Genomic DNA, 16,612 nt, shown 5'->3' on the forward strand with positions numbered 1-16,612 from the left:
GCTCTTGCATATGTTTATGGCCACCTTGTTAGTATTTTTTTATGTATTCTACTGAAATTAGGGGGTTTACAGAAATGATTTTGTTCCTAAATATTAAATGAGGTGGGGTTTTTTCTTCCATAACATGATGTGTATAGCTCCCTATGAAACATGATGTTGGGACAGGATTTAACAGGAAGTGCGCAGCCAGAATGAATTTCAACATTTTGTCAGTGATTCTGAATAATTGCCCTTTAAAAACAAACTTGAATATTCAGTTTCTATCAGTACAAACCTGGTGTCGTCATTAAAGTTATGAATATGTGCCTGTTGGAGACAGGTAACAAGGGAAGAAGAACAAAGACTGTCACTCTGTTTGATGTGTTGACTCCAGTGCAGCTGGATCAGGAACTGTTGATGAAGCTGCATAAATTATTATCAAAGATGCGAGGCTGCAGTCCAGGCTTAATTGAAACTGGATGAATAATGCATAATGTTGGCTTTTTTCTTGTTTGGTTTTTTCTTTTTTTGGTCACATTTGAAGGGCACGGTGAAGCCTTGCAGCCAGGATGCACATGCTCGTGCTGAGGAATTTGTTGATTGTAAAGTGGGTGAATGATGCATGCAATGTTGGCCTTTACTTTTAGTCCCATTTGAAGGACAGGCTCTTATGATGTTGTCCGGGGGGACATGGACATATGGCATTGGAGATGAGAGCTCAACAGTGATAGCAAATGGGTGTGTTTAAATATACTATACAAATACATATACAGAGACAGTGTTGCGTTTTCTGTCTGTTTGCTTGTGTGTGTGAGTGTGTGTACTGAGAGCTCCTGTGGCAGTCGTATTCGTATAGAATCTGAACAACAAGCAGCAGCTATTTTGAGAAAATCCTGTCTTTCCTAGTTTATATGTAAGAATTTTGTCACTCTTCTAAAAATCAGCTAACAGTCAGCTATTCCCCACTTAATGAATATCACGGCCACAGTAGAAATATGCCATGCTCCCTGCTGTAGGGGATCCTAGATTGGGACATTTTGTCCTGGCCTGACTAGTAGCTGTGTTGAGCTTCGTCTGAGGCAATTAATTCCAACCCAAATCAGATGGCTACTCATGCGTGAATGAGTGGGCTTTTATCTGGCTGAAAAGTTAAACACTTGACAGGCGAGAAAGGGCTAAAGCAAGATGTTAAAGTACAAGAGAAAGAGAACAGCAAGGTGTCAAACACTGCAGACAGCCCCAGGTTTGCTGATAGGAAGAGGCACCTGTGTTTTTGGGTAATCCATCTTAGTGCTTTCATTCACTACTAAAGTCCTGTATTGATAGACAATAGGTTTTATTGAGGTCAGTTTCCCAAACATCATTTTCTTTCTCTCCCTACTTGTGTACAGTATTATATATTTAAAATATTACAACCTTGCCCCATTCTTTTCTCTCTCTTCCTGTGAAGAACCTGGCAGAGGCAGAGTATGCGGTGGCTTTGTACATGTACATGCGTCTGCTGGGGTACCCTTCTGACCGCATCAGCATCCTCACCACCTACAATGGACAGAAACACCTGATCAGAGATGTCATCAACCAGCGTTGTGCTGGCAACCCCTTTTTTGGTCAACCTAACAAGGTAAGGGCGCACACGTGTGGATGTGAGGCTGCAAGCTGAAATGTGCTAATGCATCAGCACTCGTTGTTTTCCCTCTGTATTACTGTACATTATTAAAAAGCATCCGCTTAGAAGTCAGAGCTGCATGTATACAGTCCTGCTCTGTTAAATCTCTGTAAGGTACTTTCTTTGCTCTTTTATAACCTTGATTCCAAAAAAGTGGGATTTCAGTCCAAGTCATCAAGCTCGGTTAAGTGTATACGTAAAATGTTGACATTACACATTTACACACTGACACACACCCGACTCCACACACATGAACTGTACACGCCCCTAACATCACTTAAAGAGGACACATTTTTTCTCTCTGTGTCAGGAAAGCATCCACAGTCCCAGCAGACATGTTTTCACCTCCTATATATGTGTAGGTCTCAGACTAGGTTCAGTAGGAACACGCTTAACACACATAACATGCACACGAACGCAGTTTCTTCACACCTTCAGTCAATGCACCGTCTTTCTACCCTCCGCTGCACGGAGAGAGAAATTCACAGCTCTGAATCCTCACAAGGCTTTTGCTGTTTCTGCCTCCCATTACCACACACAGTCCTCTCTCTCTTTCCCAAGTTTTCCCAACAGTCCTTATCCTTGTAGTGTGACATACAGTGTCTGCTACTGTTGTAAGCAAAGCAAAAGAGTATATTTATTTTGTTATCCTGGGTTCAGTGTTCCGCTCCATCAAATCATGAGACCGCCAATACTGCTGCAGGTCATAAGACCCAAATAGAGCCAGACACTCTGTGCCCTCTGTCCCCAACAGTCTACATACCAGCCAGCTGCATACCTCTGTAAATCAAAGTGACTGAGGTGTGTGTGAGGATTTGAATGTGCATACTTTGAGAGTGGGTGTAAAGTGCTGTGTTCATCCCTGAAGGATACTGTTGGATTGTCTTCATCGAGTCTACAGTATTTCCTCCCAACTCCTCTTGTCTCTTTCCTCATTCTTTCCTTTACACTGTGTTAAGTCGGCACCCAGTTGGCACAGTTTCCTACCCATTTTCTGTTTGTACTGCTAAATGCTTTTACCCGCTAGCCTCGGGTTATGCTTTTCTGTCTCCATTCTTTTTCCCTACCCAGATTCTCTCACCTTTCTTTGGTCTCCGTTCTTTAGGCTTTTCACACACTTTACAGCGTCACAGACTATTTAGGCACGCCAGAGAAAGTTGCAACATTGGAGTGAAAATAGCACATCACCTGTCACTGCGAGTGTCGTTGTTCCACAGTGGCAAAGGGTCAGCATGCCACCAATTATGTTGCATACTTTTTCAGTTGTTTGTGCAGTGTGTGTACCTGTAGTAAGCAAGGTGATTATCCGCACTGGCCAATGAAATTTCAGTGGTATATGTCAATATGGAGGTCTATGGCACTGATAAATAGGCTGTATTTCACCAGTTTATTCTTGGTTTTGGTCTTTTCATGGGGCTTGCTGACAAGAAAAATATAACACGTGAATGCACAAACACTAATTTCAGCTTGTTGCTGTTTATTCATTGCCTAACAAGCAGGCAGGAAGTGAATCCCTCTCATGCCTTTGTGTGCATGGTGCGTTCTACCATCTGCAAGGCTGGCGTGTTGTTGTGTCTGTATTTTGCGCTGTGCAAAGCTACCTTGTTGCTTTGTTGTCAAGTATGTCATGTTCTGACAGCTCGCCAGAAATTGTGCTTGGTCATGTTAAATGTCCCACGACATGAAGACAGAAAGCGTCACTCGTTGTGCTTGTGGCTTTAGTCGGTATGCATGCCTGGTAATAAAGTGACTGGGGTGACAGGCTGTTAGATTTGCTGAGAAGAAAGATAGCCAGAGAGGGAGAGAGATGGAAAAGGAAGAGGGGCTCTTGTGGGGAAAATGCTGAGCAGCTGAAAGGTCATGGCGCTGAACATTGGGTCCGCAGTGTGTCTGACAGTATGTCACAATGGCTAAAGCCAAGCAGATGTCAACAGTCAGCCCATTTTACTGTGATTACTTTAATTAGACAGAAAAGGAGAGGAGGGCCAGTTAGCACCAGTCACAGTCAGAATAAACACATCAGCTTAAGCTGTCGGCTGAATCTCAAACACAGTGGTTGGTATACACATGCATGCAGTTATGCATTGGTGTATCTTCAATGTTTGTTTTTTTAATTTACTCTGTAAATTCCAGTTCATATGAGTTCCTCTTCTGTTGGTGCTGTATTTTAGGCTAGTATTAATTCATCCAGGTCAGAGAGATGATTGAGAAGGGAAAGCTGTGGCTGTTTGAGCTTCATCTGTATCCCTCGGCAGCTCTTCCACTTGTTACAAACACGCTTTCTCCATCCCCTCTGAGAGTTTCCTTCATTTTCTGAGAGCAGGAGCCTCTTTATCAACAGGACAGCTTGCTGTGTGACCAGAATTAAGTTGTCTTATAGCCTGGTATGTTATATCTGGGAAATGTCTTCTTATCATGTCAGCTCATGCCTTTTGTAGACAGGTATGAAATCCTGAGACACGTGAATATGAAGGCACAGGAAATGAGACGTTACACTGTTAACCTCTCATAGAGTCGTTTGTGAAAAAAAAAGAATTATCCGGCCGTCTTGACTTCAGCCCATACCAGAGCTTAATTGCCGTGAATAAGACATAACAGGGTGGACAGAGTGACGAGCAAAGAAAGAAAGAGAGGAGAGATCCATGCTTGACCCTCAGCTGACAGTCGATGTCATTATGTCCATGACAATGAGGAGAAGAAGAAGAAGGGCGAGATGGAAGAAGCCAGTGATTCTCAGTCAAATAGTCTCCATTAGCAACAAACTGTGTGTGTGCACAAATGCAGCTCACAGCGTACCCTGTGTGTGTTTGTGTGCTTCCCTGTATCCACAGACATGCATGTGCCACAATGACACGACCTCTGTAATTCACTCCCTGGAAGATTTCTCATAAATAACTAAACACCATGCAAAATGCTACGCCTGGGGGAGATTCTCTATCTGGGCTTCATTGTCGCTGTCTGTGTGCTAAGAATAACTCCCTGTCTTAAGCACCCCTTCTCTGCTGAGCAAGTTGCACCGTTTGGGTCAAAACCAACAACAAAGGATGTGCTGGAGTGTGTCTGCGTTTGCCGCATTTGTGCGAACATGCATGTGCGTGACCGTGGTTGACTTGAAACATTTGACTCGAACATAGAGCCCGCGACGCCCCGTGCCATTGCAAGACCGACATATTGTTGCCTCAGGTGCTGCACCTGTTCTACATAGCAACAGGGAGACATAAATAAATATTGGTCTGCTATCATCATTTGCCCCTTCTCTGCCTCTTTTCCATGTTCACACACACTTTTCCTGTCACTGGGGTTTGGCAAAGGTTGTTCCAGGATTACTGAAAGTTGCATTTGCTAACAGGAGGTAACCCCGACCACAGGATGATTTATTTAGCATGGCAGGTCCATAGGTTGGCTGCTGTAGTCCTGGGGCTGTGTGGTTTCTTGATGGTAACTGATGTCCTATTGATCCACTGCAAAGAATGGATCTAAAGAGCAAAGGCCAACCTCTTTCTGCTTTTTTTTGTAATGTAACCTCTATTTACATGCAGTCTTACTTTGTCGGTTCAGACAGTATGCCTGAGAAATTAAAGTGTTTTTTTGTGTTTTGGTAGTGGCGGCATGGCAGTTAAAACTACTACTACTGAAGACGTTACTGAATAAATACTGAATACACCCAAAACTGACCCAAAATCCATATATGAAATGATTTAAGCTGCTGATTGTATTGTGAGTTTTCTTCTTTTCGCCATAAGCGGTGAAACAAAACTTTAAGCTCGGTGATTGTTTCTCACTCCCTGGGAGTTGTAGTTAACATGTGAATCAAATCTCTTGAGTCCATCCTCAACACACTCTTCAACACGATCATGGGTTGTGCAGACTTTGATAACGGAGCAGCCCGTGATGCGGACCAGTCCAGCTCGTGCTGTTTCGTTTTTACAGGGTTGCATCTCATCAGTTTTCCTCACTTTGTATCAAGTTCCAAGTGTAAGTGCAGTATGTTGTCTTTATTATGTAAGGTGTCAAAACACAGCTCTGTTCTTCCATGTACGGGAATGAGTACGCTTCTCAGCAAGACAGGATTACCAGGGTATGAAAGCAAATTGGCTGACACGAGTTTTCCTTTGCTTTGAGAAAAAAAAATCCCACAGAGAGCCACTTCTCCATTCTCTGTCTCTGTGAAGTAATCTTTGATCCAGTCAGGCAGCGTGGCCCCCAGTACCTTGGCCCCGAGTCTCAGGGGCCCAGGTAAGAGGCTAGTGGCGGCAAATGCCCTCTAAGCTGTATTAGTCCCGCTGACTGACCATGTGGCCCGCAGCGATAACAGCAATAACAAGAAAATACAAGCGCCATCATTCATCTCCCCCCTCCCCGAAAAATAAATAAATATAAAAGAAAGAAAAAGAATTTAAGACGGAGAGCACAAGCGCTCATGTTTCTAAACATTTCAGCTAAATCCCTCCACCTACCTAAAATGCACAAACTCATTTACTTTGCAGAATACATCAGCTGCCATAGCTTAGTTAGCATATCTTTGATATTTCTGTGTATGTTTGTGTGGTTTTCCCGTTCAATACTGAATATGCTTCTGTGTCTGCGCAGGTGACGACGGTGGACAGGTTCCAGGGTCAGCAGAACGACTACATCATCCTCTCACTGGTCCGCACCAAAGCTGTGGGACACCTGAGGTAATTACTTCAGCGCACACCAAGCAGAAAAGCTTTTCCTCACCCAGAATGGACACCTTCAGCAGCTATTCTTCTACAAAAATACTTGTGTATTAGGAGCTAAACCTTCGATGCACATCCTCCAGGGAAACAACACAGCAGAAATATGTAGGCACTTAAGTCTCTTGAGACAGCTGCTCTCAGGAGGCTTTCTCATTTTGTCATGTGTAACTGCTGAATGAAGTTTGCTAAAGGAAGAGGCGACAGTAGCGCTGCGGCTGCCTTTAAGTATGTATGAGCTTAATTTGAGGCAGGGATGATAAAGGGTGCTTCAGGACAGGAGTCTGTGGAGCCGGCTATGCTTTTTGTCCTGGTTAAGAGAAGCCATTGTGCTCTGATGATTGGGTTGAGACTATTAAACAAAGAGCTATGTTCTGATCAAAGTCATACCATATAACAGTCATTAAGAGGCGTGATGGTTAACCAAACTGCAGCGGTAGGTTTTAGGTCTTTTCATTCGGTGTCCCATTGCTGTCTGCTCAACTATACTTCCTGGCCCCTGTTCTCAGTCCTCAGCTCCATCTCCTTATCTCTCTGCTCCCTCCTCTCCTCACTCCCGCCTCCTTCCTCATTTCAATGAATTGATTTGTAGCGAAATGGCCTTTCACTCTTCGGCTGCCGCGAGATCCTGATGAGCTCTTCACACTTAATACGCTGCATGTTTTAATACCAGACAATTGAGGCCGAGCTCTTCGGCAGTACTTAAGCTTGCCGTGCTGGCCTCTGGCTGTGATGTACAGTAGCTGCTGCTGGAATGGCATTGCTCACATCTTTACTGCCAGTGCGGTCACACACCCTCACACTGGACAGTCTGCAGATTGGAACCCTAGTGCCAATAATAAGTCATTGCTTTTGTAGCTAAATAGATGCCCCCCACCCTTGAGTGTGGTCTTTTTATTTGGCGGAGTAAATGCTCAGAAACTCTATTTTGTTCTTTCCTCTTCTTCCCGATAAAGCAATGAACTGATGTATCTGGGAACGAGAAGTGCAGCGGGCCACCGAAAGTGGTAGTTTATCTTGCTGGCAGCGCCTGCTCGCCGTCTCGGTATCGCTCATTTGATCTTGTCCTACACTGGATATTGCACACCACCTTCCACACCAGCCCATTCAGAGTGGGAGGGTTGTCCCCGTAGCAATGTGCTACCTGTCCAGTGAAGTACAATAGTAGTGGAGTTTCTGTTCTCCTGGATTATCACCTGTAGCAAAGAAATTGAGCTGAAAGGCCCTAAACCTAGTTTTTCAATCAGGTTCTTACTATGATCGTATCGGTGAGTCGGTGCAGCAGAAGCTAGAATAGTCTTTTCATTCCACGCATTCTTCTTTCACCAAAACCCGGTGCCTACACTACCCACAATCCAACTCAGCCACCAACAGTGTGGTCTGCAATTTGGGTGTGTTCTCTCTCAGAGATGAGCAGCAGGCTACAGAAGCTCTGGTGAGCTGTCTCCTAAGCCATTTGTGTGATATCATAATGTTGTTTAAAAACACTTTACCTGCCATTATTCAACACCATAACTCAGGAACAGAAGGGGAGACTGTGACCATGTTTCACATTTGGTCAGATACTGAGTTGGTGACACCAATCTTGGGTGTCCACCTTCAAACTGTGCTGATTGTTCAGATCTTCTATGCTGCAGGTTTGAGATGTGTGTGAAACATCCACATTTTACAATTTGTAGCTTCTTTGCAGCAAAATCCATATTTGAAGCATTGTCATCCACCACAGGCCCATTGGTTTTGCTGGTATTGAGCTTCATGTGATTGTCACTGCAGCATGTGATGCAGTCATCTGTACTCCTCTGTAAAAATAGTCTCTAAGTGAAGACAGCATGTTTCTCACTGGAAGTCATCCATTGGACTCACACATATCAATACAGGGACAAAGTCCATTACGACAGACAATATACTGAATACCTTTAATTCAGATTCATGCAACTGCCAGTGGTGGTAAATTTTTTTTTTTTTTTATATGCAGTTGTATCTGTAAGCAGACTGATGCGTCATATCGTCACATTTTTCTTAAAAGATGCGTTATTAGTCCCATTTTTCATAGTTGTGCTTTGACTGAACATTCATTCATATCTTGGAGTCCCTGACTCTTCTGAATGTGTGCTGAGTGGGTGAAAGGCCAGTGGTTCATGGGAAATTCTTGTGCTGTCCATTCTGTTTTTCCCCATACTGGGATCACTGAGGTATCCCACTGCCATCCCACTACCTCACAATCCTCCTCCTCGCCCACCCCCCTCTCCCTGCATCTGTCCTCATGGCAATCTGCTGCCATGACGACCACGGGGGACGCAGCTGACCATATGACGAGCTGACCCTTGCTTTGACAGGAGAAGCATTCCTGCTGATACACACAGGCACGGTCACATGCAGGAGCACACTCTTTGACAGGGAAGCGCAGATCCAGACACACTCTGACATGTACACACACACACACACACACACACACACACACACACACACACACACACACACACACACACACACACACACACACACACACACACACACACACACACACACACACACACACACACACACACACAAACGGTATCTGCCTACTCTGCCCTGCCGTGTCACAGCACAGCCCAGGTGGGCGTCTCTCAGTAGTGCCATGTCCACAGGCTATCATGCCTCACGATTGGTTCATCTCTTCTGGAGCTCTGTGCTCATTGGCTGTAGGCTGCTGTAGTTTGTCTCTGTGGAAATGTTGTGCTTTCAAGTTTGCATCGTGGCTGAAATTTGCAGTCATTTTATCGTATAAACCCCACACAACAGTTTCCCTAAGCCTTTTTTCCCTCTACATATTCATGGCAGTCATCATGCATATTGCAAGGATTAATCCTCTTAATCTTATGAAGTGTTCAGGTGGACATATTCCACATTTATTGGCTGCCTTTCAACATGTGCTGAGAAGTGCATACATACAAACACGGGCATGTGCCAAATTCTTGCACATCAAAACCAAAGACTTGTTTTCAGCGTGAGCAGAGCTGCTTGAGTAAGCCAAACACTTCTTCCCCCTCATATGCTCTTCCTTCTTCTGTAGATTCTGTAAGGCAGGATGCTTTTGTCTCAGAGATTTATTGGCCAGCTAAATGGTCAGATTTCGCACAGCTCCATTAGGTTGCCCATCTAAACACCTAAAACACACAGTATGAAGATTTACTGCATACTAAAATAGGTTGAAGGGTGCCCCCTCTCTCTTTTTATTGGTTCACTTTGTGAAAGATCACCTTTTAGAAGCTGTCTGTGAATTTCCGCCTCTCTCTGTATAACGGATACAACTTTCACTGTAACGTGGATGTGTACTATGAAAATGTCTTTTTACACATTGTATCTTAAGTTTGGGCTCCGTGTGTGTTCAGATGCGGTGTTGAGCAGGTTTTTTAGTTGTTTAACTCGGATATGAAGTGGTATTCCTCTAAAATAGGGCAGGTAAACAAACACTTTGGCTACTACAGCGAGCCAAGCAGGTTTCCTCCGTTCTCTGGGAAATGACTCCTCTGCCTCTAATCTCTTAATTCCACTGGATGGCAAGAAGAAGTAACTTGTCTGCCTTCTCTTGTACTCTCCCACCTCTCCCTCTCTTTGTCTGCCTTGTTTATCACTGCCCCTTGCCTTTCATTCCTTTATTTCTCTCTCAGCTTCTGTATTTCCCCCCCCCCCACCTATTGCTGCTTCACTAAATCCTTCACTAAACCTCTCTCCTCCTACTCCACACTGCCTTCCTTTACAATCTTCACTTGATCCTTCTACTTTGATCCTTTTACTTCAGTTTTTGTTTTTGCCCCTACACACAATTTCTCCTCCTCTTACAATTTCACACTTTCCTCCCCCACCCCTGCCACTTCTCTTTCATTTATTTCCCCCCTCGTGTCAAACCAATTTTCAACCATTTTTTTCTGTCACTCCACAGGGATGTGAGGCGTTTGGTGGTAGCCATGTCCAGAGCCAGACTGGGTTTGTACATCTTTGCCCGGGTGTCGCTGTTCCAAAACTGCTTCGAGCTGACCCCTGCCTTCAACCAGCTCACTGCCAGACCTCTGCAGCTGCACATCAGACCGCACGAATACTACAGCCAGGAACAGCCTGTATGTACACACACATGCATGCACATTCCAGTCTCTTAAAGCTCAATAATCTTCTACTCCATTAAATTTGGCCATTAATGAAGCTCTCAAGCTCCAGATTTGCTGATAAGAATCAAGCTTACTTTTCCAAATGTTCCACATCGGTGCCCATCTCCGTATCACTGTTGCGCCCTCCAACATCCCCCCTGACTGTCTAATCCTGCCTCTATATTCTGAATGGCATCTCCATTCCCCTTGGCCGTCACTGGTCCCAAGTCTTACTGCAGCTTTACCCATAGGCCCGAGTCTGTTAACAGCATTCTGCGAGGGCCATCTGCAAGCATGGGAAACACGGGCCTGGCTATAATTAACCCCCAAAGGTCAGAAGGTGAAACCACTCTCCCAAATCCCGCCAGGCCAGCATGAGATGACTGTTGTCTGGTCACTGTGTCTCGCTGACTGGCGTGTGTGGCAACAGGGTTGTCTAAAATACCCCATAGCCTCTGACACTTCCTCCGACTGCGGAGTGTTCATCCCCATGGGGGACAGCTCGTTTGGGCACACACATGCGGCCCCTGCTTAGCCCGTCTATACTGGAGTCCGTAAACCCCTGCTGCTTACACGCAGATGCAGATTAAAAGTCAGACTTTTGTCTGGCAACACTCAACCAGAACTTTCACAGGCTAGTTAACAGTCCTGATTCAGAAGCAGTTGTTAAAATAAAGGATAACACTTTTGCTTCATGCTCCATATGGATATCTACACATTCACAGCACTGCTGGGTAACACTGGACAGACGGTAAGGCTTGATGTCTAATCACACTCAATCACATTAATGCCCCGATGTTTTTACTCATGCTTTTACAGCAATAAAACCACACACAGTTAAGTTTTACAGTACTGAAGCCGTCTGCGCATTCACTTTGACATGATACCCAGAGGGCCTCTGCGAGCATCAGCCCTGTATTTAGGAGGTAACAGCCCAGCAGTTTAAATATTCTGCTCGCCTCACTCCTCAGTTTAGACTTCAAGACTCTGTCTGCATGCTAATATGGCCAAATTACAAACTCTGCATCCTCGACTCCTTCTGATGACAGCCATCGCTGGAGGCAGCAAGTGAGAAATTTGCTTTCAAATAACAAGCAGGTAGAGGGCAGGTGAACTGTAATTTCCCTGCACATTTGCATCAGATCAGTAGTTTACCCTGACTGCTAACAAGACGGGGATAATTCCTCATTGTCATTCCTTTCACACCACATCCTGGATTCAAAATAATCTGATATTTTTTTTGCTTCCCTCAGAGAGATGCTTCTGGACAGCCAGACCAAGCCATCAAGAACATGCCAGAGATGGCCAACCTGGTGTACAATATGTACATGCACATGATCCAGACCTCCCAGAAGTACAGACAGGTAAGAACAAATCTCAAATGAGTACAATAGTGAAGGGATATACTACTGTATGACTCAAAACTACCAGCAGTGCAGTACTGTTGCTGTGTCATAGTAATATCAAACTCTCTGTGGTTCTAACCATGCTAAAAGCTGTCACTGTCTCTCCCTGGTCGTTATTGTGGTATTTTCAACCTTTAAACTTCACTGCAGCACAGTAAATAGGTCAGATGGAAGAGAATTGTTGTAGTTTAGCATGCAGAGAATTAACAGGCCACAAGCCAAGCATATTAAGAGTGGAGTTCAGATGATTTTTACTCTGCATTCAGTGCCACATATTCTCTCTTATATTGTGTTTTTAACAGACTACATCCCAGTATTAAATTACAGGTGGAAATATTCTTTCTTCACATTTTGAATCTTTTTCTTTCTTTTTTTTTCCTTCTGACCAGCAACAGCACAACCTGAGCCTGCCTCCGCAAACCAAGACAGATGCTGTGGCCGAGAAAGCGGCAGCGAGCGCTGGGGAAGCGCAGGAAGAAAGCCCCATGGAGCAGGAAACCCCAGGAGGAGAGGCAAACTCGAAGCCAAACTCAGAGGACACCAGTGAGATGAAAGAAAATCAAGACACAGCGGAGCACGCTAAGATGCCAGAGCATCCCGGCAGAGACAGCGACAGTGACGGAGAGGACAGCGGAGGGGAGAAAGAGCAGTAGAATGTCCACACGGGGGACTAATTCAGGGCCTCGGTTATTTAGGGGACCAAGTGGACTGTCCCTTAAGATAAGATGAGTGGGGAGTCAGTGATGTTGCATTTGTTCTCTACTCAAAGGAAATCCCAGCGTTAATGTATGTTTCATTTTTCTAGAACATTCGATTTTGTAACCATCAGTACTTTTGTATTAAAAAAATGGAAATCCTTCATTGTTTGTGACATCTTTTACTATGAGTGCACCTACCAGAGCTTATAATACTCTTTTAGAGGCTCTAATCTGCATCCTTTTCACATGCACACATTGACAGACATGTTTAAGCCTTGTATCTCTCTGTCATGATACTTCTATCCATTCATCTGCTTCCCTCCTGTGCTTAAAGCACAACTGAAATCTGATTGGCTCAGCCTATACCAGCTACACAAGCTGCAACTAAGCTGCATTTGTAGGTCAGTCACTTCACCCAAGGGCCAGTGTGCATGCTGGGGGATTTCAACTCGCCCTCTGGATGTACACAGTCACTCAACCAGCAAGCCTTAAAATCCTCTGCCATTCATAACTTTGTGTGGAGTACTAACAGCACAGCGCTTTGCAGATCAGCGGCATCGGGGTTGAGGTTTCACAACCAAATTCAAGCAAATAATTTGAGGCTTAAAATTTGCGTTGACGTCAAAACAGCCTTTCAAAAGCCGAGTTCAGAACCAGGTCTTGGTAATTTCAACATAAACCCACTTAAAATGAAGAGGTTAACACAGTCCACAGCCCTGCAGGCAAAAACACAGACTGGAAATTCATTCATTATCATGCACCAGAGGTTGGTTGTTGTTACATCATACCTCAGGCAGGCTGAGAGAACAGGTCAGCTGCACAGCTGCTCTTGCCTGGGCCGGTCAAAAAGACCTGATGGAGAACCATGTGTTGATAGATGTGCAGAGACATATTTTCTGCATTCAGTCAAGTGTGGAACCATGTTTTGTCTCTTTTTCCATCTCTGAGAGCAAGGCACTCCGGGTGGAAGTGAGTGTTTTGGAGTAGTAGGCTATGCCTTTCTGTCAGCTGAGGAGAGGATTAGAACGGGAGGTTAGATAAGGGAGATAATCTGTCGGCTGAGGCTGTACCTACTGAATTACACAGTTTTGGCACAGAGCCCACAAAACAAAGACCAAGATACAGTAGCACATGACGCTGAAATATCTCATGATTTGTACTGTAGGGATGAAAATTCCCGCAATACTCTTTTATGGAGCAATAACACATGCATGGTGTCCTATCACATATTTTACTAATTATTGCTCTACAAACCCATGACAGCAAGCATACTTTTTCCTGAGTCACATGAATGTCTGCATTGTGCAATGTCCTCCTTCCCCCTAAGCCATCCATTTACTAACTTTCTGTATTCTCCCAGCTGGCCTCTTGAGAATTCAGTTGCCTGTGGTGCCTTGTTGTGGTAAATTAGAGCTAACTGGTGGGAAGTGACTACCGCTCACACACAACATTTCTCGAGCAGAATCTGGCAGGCTGGAAGAAATAGCTGCAAGCAAGAGGGAGATCAGGAGCTCGGTTCCTCCAGAACGTTTCTCTGCTGAAGGTGAACATGTCTTTTATACTCACACGACAGGTATTCATTAGGTTAATAGTTACTTTGTAAAGCTCTCACCTCTAACCTTGGCTACGGGCTGTCACAGAGACTAACAGCATGCAGTTAAACTCTTAATTTGGTCGTGAGCACTGATGGTATCTATTGTATTTGTAATCTGCTACATAAAAATGCTTCGTTGTGCTGCAAAACATTATGTATATATGCAAAATATACAAACTATTTTTTTTTTAGTTATTTAAAGGGGCTTGCAATCAAATGTAACAGTGCAAAAACAAGAAATACAAGGTTCAAGAGGAATTTGAGGGAAGCACAGCAGAGAGAGCGAGTGTTTTATGTGAGGTTTGAGGCAGCGACAGAGGTCAGAGTCCAGTTGTCCTGGTTGTGCAAAGTTATTCTTCCCTAAGAATAATTTTAGTGGCTGATGTGTTGTTTTTTTTCCTCTCTTTTTAATGTGAAGGCGTTTCCCAAAAGCACGGGATCCACCGTGGGACACGCTCGTGTTGAATGTGTAGTTTATTGCCCAACCCTACGTGACAGCAGTGTCACAACAGGAAATTACACATTACATAGAGTCAAGACAGTGGTGCCTGCAGGGGGAAGGATCTGACCATTGTGTCTTAAAGCCAGAACAGACTTATGGAATCAGTCTGACAGCACACAACACTTTCACACTCACAAAACCAGTTGTACAATCTCAACTTCAAGGCTGGGCCTCAGGGCAGATTTTTCTGGCAGATTTCAAAACACACACATACACACACAAAAAAAGGCTCCTCCTGCTTAATATTGCATTTCTTGGAAACATAAAATTCCACTGTAGCCAAAGTCTCCACATATGTCTGCCACTATACTTTGCATAAATCATCAGGTAGGAGAGTTCACACATCACACAGCCTTCCAATTAGCAGTTTTTCATCACGGATAAAACAACCGGCATTTTTATAGCTCGGAATAGCAGTGCATCATACTCCTGGCCGCTGTTATCAGCGCTGACAGATAAAGTAATGCTCATTACCAAAGTTATGCATGATCTCTGCTGATCTGCTATTAGCGGGTGACTAATGTGCCAGCGCCGGTCTTCAACACCGTGTAAGTGGGCGGCCTGTTGACCTCAACGGGCAGACAGGCCTGGCGGCTACTGCTTGAGGTTGCCAGCTTATCGTGCTTTGTCAAGGCCACTGCCTAATCCTGACAAGTACATCCAGATCATCAACAGGGCACGTTTCAATCTGATAATCTCCCATCATCACTGAGGAGGCCCGGCCGCTCACAGGAACACACTCTGATGCTATTGTCGAGACTGGCGTACTGTCAGTGACGGTCCTAAAGTGCTCAGTTATTGCTCCGTGTCTGCTTAACTCGAGTGGAAGCATTTGGCTTTGCAAAGCATGCTAATGTCCACTTTGATTAGCCGCTCTCATCTTCTTCTCTTCCTCCCAGACTAGGATGGCCACTTGCGGTTCGTGTTTCTGGTGCCTCATCTGGCTGGTGGTTCTGCTGTGCATTGGCTGGCCCCTCAGCATCACCTTAGGGGGTCTCTACGGCCTCATCAGCCCCCTTACCACCTGCCTCGGGCTGGACCGACTCTCTGATCTGCTCTTGGAGGGGGCCAACCTGGGCCGAACCTGCGCCAATAACATGAGGCACAGCAAGCCTTTGTGCTGAGATCCACCCTGAGTGATCAGGACCAGAGATCGAAGGCTGCAGAGAAAAGCCTTCACTTTGAGGACAAATGTAAAATTCTGTTTTAAGCGGAGATATCCGGAGATGATTGGCACTCAGTACAGTGAGAAACTACTCAGCAACTTGCGTAACAAAAAGGTCCGGAAGGTCTGGAAAATGGATTCCACTCATTCTGTTAACACGTAATTAACCATGGATTTCAAATTTATACGGGTTTTTCAGCACGGAAATAGGCTTTGTGTTCATGGTCTGTGTTTGCTGTTTAATTCATGGTGACACTGCATAGAGAAGATAAGAATGAAAATGGTGATTTAACAATGGAAATGCTTAGACTTGTAAATGACTGTATGGAAACTTTTAATGCGATTAAAAGTGCTTTGAAGTTGCCCTCTGTGTTTGTCGGCTGACTTATTGTGTACAGTATTTGGAGGAAAATCCATGTCGAGACATTTTAAGGTGAAGGTAAGTATTGAGATAAAGAGGCTGGAGATAGGAACCTATGAATTTCGGCTTTCCTTCAATAATTTTGTTTACCTACAGTCTCCTACTTCAGGTCATCGGGTTGGCAGCTTATCCCAACACGAATTAAACGGAAGTCAGGGAGAGACTTCTGAGACACAGACACTCATATTAATGCATGACTATATAAAGTTGAAGCAGCAAGCATGTTAGCAAATATTTGTCGGTTTACACAGACAATGAGCAATATCATCACTCACTAGGAGTTAACTTTTTGACCATTTGATGAATCTAAGTCCAAGCTTCACTCTTTTGCTCAGTTTT

General features: G+C 44.5%; 1 protein-coding gene across 1 annotated transcript in view; it reads left to right on the forward strand.

Moving 5' to 3' along the window:
• The window catches only part of aqr (aquarius intron-binding spliceosomal factor), a 46,489-nt gene extending 33,735 nt beyond the window's left edge, over positions 1-12,754 (forward strand). The window contains exons 32-36 of the mRNA XM_070979259.1: positions 1,430-1,600; positions 6,236-6,321; positions 10,286-10,460; positions 11,741-11,851; positions 12,283-12,754. Of these exons, the coding sequence (XP_070835360.1) occupies positions 1,430-1,600; positions 6,236-6,321; positions 10,286-10,460; positions 11,741-11,851; positions 12,283-12,546 (807 nt within the window). The 3' untranslated portion in view covers positions 12,547-12,754. The remainder of the gene's footprint in view (positions 1-1,429; positions 1,601-6,235; positions 6,322-10,285; positions 10,461-11,740; positions 11,852-12,282) is intronic.
• The last annotated feature ends 3,858 nt before the right edge of the window (positions 12,755-16,612 follow it).

This window comes from Chaetodon trifascialis, chromosome 14, assembly GCF_039877785.1.
Source record: "Chaetodon trifascialis isolate fChaTrf1 chromosome 14, fChaTrf1.hap1, whole genome shotgun sequence".
NCBI lineage: Eukaryota > Metazoa > Chordata > Actinopteri > Chaetodontiformes > Chaetodontidae > Chaetodon > Chaetodon trifascialis.